Source organism: Panthera pardus, unplaced genomic scaffold (genome assembly GCF_024362965.1).
Source record: "Panthera pardus isolate Hobbes unplaced genomic scaffold, ASM2436296v1 HiC_scaffold_13, whole genome shotgun sequence".
Taxonomy (NCBI): Eukaryota; Metazoa; Chordata; class Mammalia; order Carnivora; family Felidae; genus Panthera; species Panthera pardus.
Genome location: NW_026526688.1, coordinates 77759068 through 77771641, shown reverse-complemented (window position 1 = coordinate 77771641; position 12574 = coordinate 77759068). Strand labels below are relative to the sequence as shown.

The window sequence follows — 12574 nt, the reverse complement described above, 5'->3', positions numbered from 1 at the left end:
AAAAAAAAAGACCCATCTATATACTGCCTACAAGATACTCATTTTAGACCTAAAGACACATGCATATTGAAAGTGAGAGACTGGAGAAACATTTAACATACAAATGGATGTCAAAAGAAAACCAGAGTAGCAATACTTATATTGGATGAACTTGACTTTTTGTTCTTGTATTTTTTTTCTCCTGCTTTGGGATCAGGGTAGCACTGGCCTCATAGAACAATTTTGAATGTGTTCCCTCTATTCCATTATTTATAAGATGTTGGCAAAGATTGCCATTAATTATATTTTTAAATGTTTGGTAGAATTCACCAGTAAAACCATGTGGTCTTGGGCTTTTCTGTGCTGCAAGATTTTTGATTCCTAACTCAATTTTCAGTCTTGTTATTGGTCTAAGAAGATTTCTTATTTCTCGGATTCAAGATTCATGATTACATCATGGTAGCTTGTGAATTTTTAGGAAATATCTGATTTTTGTCTAAGTTATCTGATTTGTTAGTATGTGATTGTTTATAGTAATCTGTTATCACACTATGTATTTCTGGGGTTATCTGTTGTATTGTTTTCCATTTCTCATTTTGGTTTTTGAGTCTTCTCTTTTTTTCTTAGTTTATGTAGTTAAAGCATTGCCAATTTTGTTTATTTTCTTGGAAAAACTGGTCATTACTTTCAGTGTTATATTATTGTTTATTCTGGTCCTTATTTTATTTATTTATGATTTTTCTTTGTTATTTTCTTCAGCTACTAAATTTTAGCTAAGTTTTTTCTTTTTCTGGTTCCTTGTGATATAATGTTAGGTTGGTTACTTGAACTTTTTTTCTTAATCCAAGCATTTATATCATACAATTCATTCTAACATCTGATGTTGCTGCATCACATAGGTTTTGTAATATTGTGTTTTTCTTTTGTTTTGAGACTTGCTTTAATTGGCCATTTGATTTCTTATTTTGCTCATTAGTTGTACAGTAGTGTGTTGTTAAATATTTACATATTAAATATTTAATATTTACATTGTAGATTTCCTGGCTTTCTTTTATTGTTGATCTTTAGTTTTGTACCACTGTGGTTGGAAAATACACTTGGTATGATTTCAGTATTCTTACATTTGTAATATTTGTTATGTCCTTATATATGTGATTTAACCAGGGGATTTTTCTGTGTGTAACTGAAGAAAATGCATATTCTATTTTTCTTGGATGGAATATTTTATATGTATCTTTTAGAACCATATATTCTGAAGTATGCTTCAAGTAAAATATGTTCCTGTTGAAAAAAAAATAACTTTAGGGGCACCTGGTGGCTCAGTTAGCTAGGTGTGTGACTCTTAGTTTCAGCTCAGGTCATGATCTCACCATTTATGAGCTCAACCCCTCTTAGAGCCTTCTTAGAATTCTCTCTCTCTCTCTCCCCCTCCCTCCTCAAAAATAAATAAATGAACATTACAAAAATAATAACTTTAACTGAGGGTACTAGTTTAAAATCAAGCATATCACAGGGGAGGTGGGGGGATGGGTGAAGTAGGTGACAGGGATTAGAGTACACTTATCATGGGCACCAAATAATGATACACAGAATTGTTGAATCACTATATTGCACACATAAAACTAATATAACACTATGTTAACTCTACTGGAGTAAAATTAAAAAATTAAAATTAAAAAACAAAATTAAATTAATGTGGAGAATGATAATGTTATATTTGAAATTTCTTTTCATTTCTAAAAAATGTTTCTATAAAATCCAGTGAATTTTGTTGACAAGATGAAGATATAAGTATGTTTAAAAATATGACCAATGAATTGTTTTCTTATCTCTTATGTAGGATGTGTTCCCCTAGGGAAGGGGGGATAGGGGATAGTGCAGAGGACAACGAAGCCAAATGCCCAGAGGACTGACTCACAGTTTGTTCTCTGAAACAAAACAATTTATAATGCAACCAATTATTAAACTGAATTCTACTTTTTTTTTATAATCCCTTATGTCCAAGTGTCAAGGTTAGGCAAATTCCTTGCAATCAGGGTTAAGAAGATAACGTGACTGACAGTCTTCCTACAAAGACACTTCATGATAATAGGGACTTGCTTATCTCTTCAGTTTCATTTCTTGCCACTTGCCCCTTAGAAAGAATGTGCTGCACTTTTACTGCAATGAACTTCTTTCAATTCCTGAAATGCCCCTACTCTCCCATGTCAGACAACTACAACCACTCTTTTCCCTCCATTCTACTGCCTTGAACCTCATCACCATCCCATCCTGGATGCATGTGCACACGCTTGGCATTCCCTGGCTTGGAACTCCATCCTCACTGGTAGATATCACCAAACGACATATTTCCCCTCAGAAGGGGCACTGCAACATAGTTAATAACCACCCTCTGAGGAGAGGTTTGCCCTACTAACAACTAATGAATAAAAGTTATTGCACTTTCTCCTCTGTTTCCCAATTTTAGCTAGAAATTAACTACTTACACAAATTTCTGTCAATATTTGTTTTTATCCTAGCTATTTTTAAGAACACTGTTGATAAATACATTAATTTTTCCATCCCAGAATTTTGATAAATACCAAGGTTGTTTTCTATAACTGTAACTACAGTCCTCCAGGTTGTGGTTTCAAGATTGCTTCATACATGATTATAAATGTTAGCAAAACTTATAAAGAAGAATTATAAAATGAAACTGTGGTGAGAAAGTTGGAGATTGTATTATTGCCATGTAATATTACATTGTTATGTTATACAAAAGATTACATTTTCAGTATTCACTTACCATGAATAAATATTATCTTTCAAGACAATTACGGCTATAAATATCTCAGTACTTCAAAAAGCATAAAAAAAATTTTTAAAAATCCTCAGTATTTCAAAAAATCATAAAAAATACCATCAGTAACCTTTTCTTCAGGATGCAGTTTCTTTAACTTCATATAAAGACATTTTATGGGCCCATAGGACATTGCTTAAAGTAACTAGAAATTCTAATAACATAATTCTAATATAGTAAGGCTGAAGTTTCAGAAATGAAACATTAAAACTAAAGACATTAAACATTATTAAATTATTATTTAATTGGAACTGAAAACATATGGTGAGGATGTGGAGAAAGGGGAACCCTCTTACACTGTTGGTGGGAATGCAAACTGGTGCAGCCATTCTGCAAAAGAGCATGGAGGTTCCTCAAAAAGTTGAAAATAGAACTACCCTATGATCCAGCCATTGCACTATTAAATATTTATCCAAAGGATACAAAAATGCTGATTCAAAGGGGCACATGCACCCCAATGTTTATAGAAGCACTAACAACAAGAGCCAAACTGTGGAAAGAGCCCAAATGTCATCTACTGATGTATGGATAAAGAAGAGGTGGTGTGCATGCGTGTGTGTGTGTGTGTGTGTGTATTATATATTATATATAGTATATATATAATAATATATGTCATATATATATGGAATATTACTCAGCCATCAAAAATAATGAAATCTTGCCATTTGCAATGATGTGGATGGGCTAGAGTGTATTATGTTAAGCAAAATAAGTCAGTCAGAGAAAGGCAAATACCATATGATTTCACTCATGTGTGGAACTTAAGAAATAAGACAGATGAAGATATGGAAATGGAGGAAAAAGATAGAAAGAAAGAAACAAACTATAAAAGGCTTTCAATGATAGAGAACAAACTAAAGGTTGACAGAGGGAGGTGGATGGGGGATGGGCTAGATGGTGACGGGTATTATGGAGGGTACTTGTGATGAGCACTGGGTGTTATATGTAAATGATGAATCACTAAATTCTACTCCTGAAACTAATGTTACACTATATGTTAACTAACTAGAATTCAAATGAAATTTTAAAGAACTGATAACATATAAGGATTCAAAAGATTTTATAAAGAAAACAAAAACTTCAGGCTTAAAAGGGATAGTGTTGTGTTGTTTTGTTTTGTTTTGTTTTTTAGGTTAAAGAAAACATATCCACAGTGACTTTCTTACCTGAGTGAATTAAAATTTTGATAAGAGTAGCTATGCTGTAGAGAGCGTTTTGAAAGCAGAATGTGCAAAATTTTTCTCTCCTCCTACAAAATCAAAGACAGGGTTTTCTATGCCCTGTGCCTACTTTTACCAGTGCAGGTTTCTACATTCTTTTTTTCCTACTTACTTTTTGGTCTGACTGAAAAAAACTCAGATCAAGATTAGGTACCATTTCCCACCCATTAGTAAGGCTGCTATCAAGAAAATGGATAATGTAATAAGTGCTGATGAGGATATGGAGACATTGGAATATTTGTGCATTGCTACTGGGAATGTAAAATGGTGCAGCCACCGTGGAAAACAATATGATGATTCCTTAAAATATTAAACATAGGAATACAATATAGTCCAGCAATTCTACTTCTGGGTATATACCAAGAGAAGTGAAAGCAAGGACTCAAACAATATTTATACACCCATATTCAAAGAAGCATTATCCAAAATATCCAAAATGGTAAGAGCAATTCAAGTGTCCATCAACAAATGAGTGGATAAACAAAATATGGTACAAGTATCCCCCGCTTTTTGAAAGTTCACATTCTGCCACTTCACTTTTAGGAAAGACCTATATTAGTACCTACTTTTGCTAACTCAAAGAAATCCAAAGATTTTTGCTTTTATCTAACGAAAAAGGTGAAAAGTGAAAATAGCATTCAACATTTGTTTTGCAGCAAGCCATTATAAAGGTAGCACACAACCCAACCAGTGAGAGTGGCCTCACCTAGCTCCTTCCCTGGAAACTCCACTCAGCACCTCATCATCAAGCTACCACACCTTTGAACTGTGTCTTGTGAGCATCTGTGCTTTATCTTAAAGCATTTTGTTCATCCATTAGCTAAGATATCAGAAAGGCCTAGGAGAAGTTATTTTTGGGATCTGGGAACACTTGAAATTTTTTCCATATAAATCAATGGTAATTATTTCTTCACTTTACATGATTTCAGCTTACAAAATTTTCATAGGAATGTTCTACTTTGGGATAGTGGGGAAACCTGTACAACAGAATATTATTCAGTCTTTTTAAAAATTAAGGAAATTCTGACATATGTTACAACATGAATGAACCTTGAACACATTATGCCAAGTGAAATGAGCCAGTCACACACACACACACACAAAAAATCAAAACCATAGAGACAGAAAGTAGAATGCTTGTTGCCAGGAGATGAGGGAAGGGAGAGAGAATTAATGTTTAAAGGGTACAGAGTTTCAGTTTGGAAAGATGAAAAAGTTTTGGAGATGGATGGTGGTAATGGTTACACAGCAATGTGGGTGTAATTAATGCCACCAAATGATACACTTAAAAATGGCCAAGATGTAAATTTTATGTTAAGTATATTTTACCACAATAAAAATTGGGGAAAAAAAGATTACTTAGAACATGATGTTTGATCCCTTCTAGGATTGTGATTATTTTGAAGGATAAACAAAAGAGCAATTCTTACTTAAAAAAAAAAAAAAAAAGGCCATTTAGACTTTCAGTAGTAGAAACTGAAAATCAAGTAAGCTGCAGGAAAGAAATTTGAAGGTCTGAATCCTGCTCCTTATCCATTCACACATACCCACCCCCAGTACTGTTGGTTTTCAAGGATAAGAGACAAGCCTTTAACTGGACTGATACAAAAGGCCTTTTCATGCTCACCCAGTCTCCACTCCAGTCTACCCCAAACTCTTTAGCCACATGCACGTCCCCAAAGCACTATCTTTTATGTCAGAGCTATGGGTAATAGCCTTTTGTGTTCCTAATTCTCCCACTCAACAATGAATAAATATACCCTGTCTTGCATTTGCTCTCCACAATCAAGTCTACCCTTGCCAGATATATTCCCCCAAAGAAATATATTTAAATGTGGTTTGTCACACAGCTAGGAGCAGTCTTTAAGTTGTTAGTGTAAAACAGGGTAGAGCTGGATCTGGAAAGCTTAGAAGAAGCAATTCATTTTTTTTACCTTTACTGGGAGATAATAATAACAGCCTTCTATGGGTATTGCTTTTGTTAAAGACATCATATTATTTTCCTTAATAATATTCATATAATGTCCTTGTCTAAAACAGTGTTTAGTTTTAGTAAATTTATTCACAAATTTAGCAATATAAGTTATATATGACATGATTCAAAAAGTTTTGGTCTATGGGAAAAATATAAAAATACAACCTTTGTTTTTTTAAATCTTAAGTAATCTATCTATTCAATAAACAGGAAAAATAATTTTTCAATATATTTCAGTTGTCTAATGGTGTTATGGACTGAATTAGGTCACCTCAAAATGCGTATGTTGAATTCCTCACCTCTAATGTTACTGTATTTGGAGATAGGGCCTTTAATGAAGTCATTAGGTTAAATGAGGTCATAAGGGTAGGGCCCTAATCCAATATGATTAGTGATCTCTTAAGAAGAGACAGACACCAGGGACACATACAGGAAAGGCCATGTGAGGACACAGCTGCCTGCAAGCCAAGGAGAGAATGGCCTCAGGAGAAAACAGACCTGCTGGCACCTTGATCTTGGATTTCCAAACTTCAGGACTTTGAGAAATAAATTTCTGTTGGTTAAGCCACCCGGTCTCTGGTATTTTGTTATGATTGCCAAACACACTAATACAAATGACAAGTCAAGAAGAAAAATAGTTAGTGATACAAAAAGAGAGAAAAAGTCAGTGAAAGGATGAGACAGACACATTCACATACAGAACCGAACACGGAGAAGATGTAAGAAACCCAAACATATATATATATATATATATATATATATATATATATAGGTACTGTGAGACACGACATTATAAAATAGAAATTGTTGCTAAAGATTTCAGAATCACATGAGTTTCCTCTACTATTGATATAGAAACATCTTAGGACCTTGCCTGATAAATAGATGAACTCAAAGTGAAGTCCAGATTCCATTTTCAAGTCCCAGATTCCCATGTTTCAGTTTAGAGAGTCCTCATTCAGAAAACCATCAATGTGTGGTTGTGAAATTGTCCTTGGATTTTTTAGTCCTCTGTGACACTCCTAACAGCTATCTTCATGCCCCACTGGCCTCCATTATATTTACTTGATAGTCTAGGTACCATTACAAAAATAGTTACTATCACATTTGGGGCAAATCATTGTGATGATCACTTTGGCTATCAGTACTCTTCAAATAAAAATTAATACACATATTTAGGAGTTAAGGTGATCCACTAGATGCAAATTTTGCACAAGATATGATAACAGAAGTAAAGCGCTGTTTCAGGACAAAGAATTTCAGTGGAGAATCATTTGGGAATGAAATAGGTCCATAGCACAATCTCACATATTTTATCAAAATTAACCCAATAAGCTGCCAGAAGAATGGTAACGCAACTCTATATCCAGTTTCACAAATACTCACAGAATGGTAATCCCGAAACATTGATGATGGCCCACACAAACTAGGCCAGCTGGAGTCAGGAGTCAAACGGGAAGGCTTTGTTGACATAATTCCTTTCCAATCGTAGAATGTTTTATCTGTTAGAAATATCAATGCAAGTTAAAACAATATTTATCCAAGAAAAGTACACACAGACCATACTGCTTAATGTTACAAAGAGGAAAATAGATCATCTTTACGGCCCTGTTATTCTATATTAAAATCGCATCTTGTCATCTAATCAGAGAGATGCAGAAGCATGAGCACCGCACAGAGAGAGGCTTCAATTAATTGGTTCCATCACACAGTAAAGCTCTTGTGTTTTTATTGGGTACGGTGTGCCCATCAGAAGACCAGGTTCATTCCTTTGAGTCTCTTCTGTTCAAGAGCACTGGCTTCTTTTTTTAAAGGAGGCTTAAAGCAAAATCATATTTGTGAATAGCACTTACAAAAACAAAGGGAAAACTCCTCTCCCTGCTACGTCAGTACTTTAAAAGAAAATTCAGAATTATGATGAGGGTACACATTTTGAAATGGCAAAGTAAGTGAAATTATTAAAAGTGCTCTAGACGAATAAGTTGAAAGAGCAAAAGCTTAGCCAACATATGCCCACATATTTCTTCTGTCTCATGGCAGTTGTTGCATGGGATTTCTGCAGACAAATTTTTTTTAAAGATGAGGAGATTTAAGATTTATTTGTCTATTTCTCAGAAACATTAATCATTTAAAAGAGAAAAATTCAGTTCAATCCTGCCATCCAAAATGAATCAAACTGTTTACACATTTCCAATTTTCTTTCTAATACTTATTTATATACATATATTCTTTCCTGAAACTTTTGATTTAATAGAGACATCTATGGACTGCTTAATTTCACATAAATTTAGAGAAAACTCAGACGTAATAAATTCTCTCATTTCATTGCTTCAACTTATTTATAGGATCATAAGCTAAGTGTCCTATAGGGAGGCAGATAGTAACATAAAATAATAAAAAAAAATGTAATGTTATCTCAGAGACATTCCAATCAATAACATGCATGTAATCTACCCCATTCTAATTTTATATGTATATAATTTCTTCCACTTCAGTCAAAAAGAATCTTTGTCCTCTTATCAAAAAGGCAAAGTGTCTAGAAGAGGCAACATAATAAATCGTATTTCAATCACAACTCAATATGAATAAATAAAATTCTTTAGTGGAAGCAGATGCCAACAATGGAAAGATTATAGGGAACCTGAACATATTAGTATCTGGGAAGAGGACAGCAAAGAAAAGGCCATACACATTAAACTTTAACTGGGGATTTTTATAAACCCAGGGGGACTTAAAAGGGTAGAATAAGAGTTATCAGAGATGTGTAAGTCCCCACATTTCTTATGACGCTTTCTTGAGTAATTTAAAGCATTCCTCAACTCACTAACACTATCTCTGGACCACCTACTTCCCTTAATGAACTTGCACCATAAGTGTCTTCACATGTTTTAGATAATTGGGCATCTCTTTCCAATCTCCTTTTTAATTTTAACTAGGGTCTAATTTACTTTATTTTTTTCATATTTATAATTTTTACTTTTCATTTTTTAATATGATTTATTGTCAAATTGATTAACATACAATGTGTACAGTGTGCTCTTGGTTTTGGGAGTAGATTCCCATGGTTCATCATTTACATACAACACCCAGTGCTCATCCCAACAAGTGCCCTCCTCAATGCAATCTCCTTTTTAAACTGATGAACGCTTCCAGGACGAAGACAATATCTTAGTTGGAATTTATCTATGCTTCTGGTTCATCAGCAATGCAATTGAGGTAGCTATGTAAATACTGGTGAACAAGAATTAGCCTCCAAAGGGGAGATCTCACAGGGAAAGGGAGTCTTCCTGATCATTGAAGAGCCCAACCCAAAATGAATCTAAGCGCTATACAAATTATTTTCCAAGACAGTGCAGAGCATTTCAAATATTTTATCTGGTCTACCCACAAAACAGACTCATGCAGTTGAGAAGGCCATGCATTATTTTCTCCAGTCTATAGGTATCACATTAGAAAATATAGCTATAACTTTTCCACTTCAGGAAGCAGTAAACCCTCCACTAAAATCCTCAAGGTAATCATTCACACACTGATGTATGCTAATGACTCCTCCTCAGAAGCCAGGCCCGGAAGGTGACATGCAACAAATTCCAGTTTATTCCACAAAGTCAGTCAAAAGTTATAAACTGGTAGTTTGAAGAACAGAGTCATACATCAGACTAAATGTTCACAAACCCTCACGGAGCCAACACTCTTCACAGATACTGCCACAGAGAAACGAAGATTCTGAATGCTGGAAATGGAGTGGGGAGCAAGCAAGAGTAGGTTGCTTATTCGTAGGTGAAAAAATAAGAAATCTCAGCAGTGATCCCAGTTTAACAGCCAGCAGGATAGAACAAAATATTCTGATATTAAACAAATCTGGGGAAAATGCAATACCAAAATTTGAAAAGAAACCAAGAAGGTTCCATCAGGTTAACAAGCTGGTGGAATAGGAGCTACCTTGGAACATAAAAAATTTGGTTAAATAACTACCCATACTGATGTCTTCCTGCCTTTGTATTTCCTCAGTACTTATACAGAATCTTTTTGAAAAATATTATACACTTAGTTCATGTTATTTTGTTGTCTTCTGCACATCTTATTTTCCTATCTAAACTTAAAAGTCTTTTACTTGCTTTGCATTTCCCATAAAACTGAACATAATGCTGTGCCCAAAGCATATGTTCAATGTATGCTCTGGAATTACTTGGCACTGATTGAAAGGCCAATCACCAAAACTGTTAAAAGTGAAAAGTCCCATACAATGCAACTGACACAAATATCTGAAGGAATGGAAAAAAATTTACAACAGGTTTTTAAAATTCTATTTTTTTTCAGGATCAACTATTTTCCACCAGATTATCTTCTCTCACTTTCTAGCATCATCTTGATGTTTATAAAGGTAATAATTTTTAAACATATTTCAGTTGGGGGTGCTTTTTTTAAATTTTATTTCCCGTTTCTACTTAAATTTATGTAGTTAACAATGAGCCAATTATTTGCAAAGGTGAGAGACAGTTCCAAATTCTAATTGTCATAGTTATTTTAGAAACTAAAATTTCTCAAATGACTCACAGAAAACTGATAAGGTTCTATACTGTGGTGAGACTGCCAAGAGAATGAAGAAAGAAAGAAGGAGAAAGGAAGGAAGGGAAAATTTGAAGCTAGTTGAAACATTCACCACTTATGTAATAATCTTCATAGTGACAAATATTTCCTCCAGGTTGCAAATGGATATATTTGTCCAAGTCACCTGAATTATCAGCAAAAGACCCAAAGACAGTAGTTCAAATTTTTTAAATATATTGTGTCCATCAACCATGAATGAAGAACTAAGAAACAGTCTATGCTAATGATATATAATGTAAGAATATAATAGTTCAAAAGAATATGTCTATGCAACTGCATCCAACAGAGCCGAAGAAGTCCAAATGAAAGTGTGAAGTATCTTTACCAGGACATGATAGAGCCCAAGACACTAGTGGGTTCAAGTGGTCCTGTGTCCCTAGAGCCTTTTTTATGCCAAACTTGTTCTGTTTCCCTTTTATCAATTCCCTTGTATCAATTAATTCTCTGAGTTAATTGCACATGCAGTTTTAATCTGCGTGTAATTACAAACAATTAATAGTTAGGAGACAGAATTAGCAGTTCTTAGTTTGATTATCTATATAATTAAAAGGGGTGGTAAACTAGAGTTGACAAATAGCATCTTAATCACTTGAATAATCAAACCCAGAAGCTTGCTTGGGCAGCTGAACTCCATCTGTTACATTAGTTCAACTTTTAGAATCAATGACTGAAATGTCCATTTAAATCAATCATATTTCAATTTATAGTCAAAAACATACAATATGTATTCTCAAATTGCTTAAACTATTTACTTTGTTTCATTTATTTAAAATTAACTGTTTCCAAAAGGGTTTAATAAAAATAAAGATTCAACAGACTAACTTTTGTGTATCTACTGAATACCAGTTAATATTCATGGCTCCCAAATCTTATATTATAAAACATGTAAGAAATAGAGATAACTCTGTGTTCCAATTAACACTTTTATTTAAGTGAATCCTGAGAGACAGCAAATAAGACATACCTATGATCCTTTTTTGGGTTCTGATGGGATCACTTGTTTATACATACAAAGCAAATACTAAAAAACAGGAGAAACTTGAAGTGAGTTTAAAAATATATGAGAACTTCATTCTTATTAGGATATAATATAATACAGAACAGTGGCATCACTGTTGCGTAATATGTTTCTGAATTGCCAAGTATTTGAACAAGTTTGACAGATACTTTCAGCTAATAATGGATAAAAAAAAGTGTTCAAAAAGAATCATTTCTGGTTCAATATGGCTTTGTGACTTCTGGCTGTGAGGCAGCCCCTTTTACAGTACCACTAAAATACTGTAACAATAAAGAAAAAGATGAAAATCTCAAGGTTACAAGAAATTAAGTCTAACCATTCATTAATATGCAGATGAGAAAACAAAATTCTTTAAGATGAGGAAGTGAATTGAGGGAAGCAATTAGTGACCTTTACATAATAAAACCCCTAGCCCATCTGAAAGATGTTAGAAAAAAGGCTTATTATCTCCCAAGAAAAATATAAAGAAAAAAGAACAAAACCCATTTCTGTACAATGTGGATGCTGCTTTTGAAGAACCCTTCCCTTTCCATACCCTCAACTACCACAATCCACTTGGACACTACAACTCTAAGGAAACAACTAGAAAAGAGAGTAATCCTGACTGTACCAACAGGAATTGAAACAGTCTTATTGTAAAGAAAGAGCTCTGTGCAGAGGATGGCACTGACAGGATTTGACAACAATGCATAACGGGGATTGTAATTTTAACGTGCTAAACAGCTAAAAATAACAGTAATACTAAAGAATGAAGGAAAAATGAAGGAATGAAAGGACCCACCCAGTAGAACCAAACTGTTCCAAATGGGCATCTCCGGGTTACTGAGAATTCGGCAGAGAAGGGGGCATTGACACCAGCTCATCAACTATAGAACTAGAAAAGGTAATTGGCACATTCAAGTGAACGTGGAGCAGAGTAGAGAAAAATCCAT

The 12574-nt window shown here is 34.1% G+C and overlaps 1 protein-coding gene across 2 annotated transcripts in view; it reads right to left on the bottom strand.

Moving 5' to 3' along the window:
• Nucleotides 1-12574, bottom strand: part of IQCM (IQ motif containing M) — a 454074-nt gene that overhangs the window by 262622 nt on the left and 178878 nt on the right. For both annotated transcript variants that reach the window (XM_019441304.2, XM_019441303.2), the window contains exon 8: nt 7400-7515. In XM_019441304.2, coding sequence (XP_019296849.2) covers nt 7400-7515 — 116 coding nt within the window. The remainder of the gene's footprint in view (nt 1-7399; nt 7516-12574) is intronic.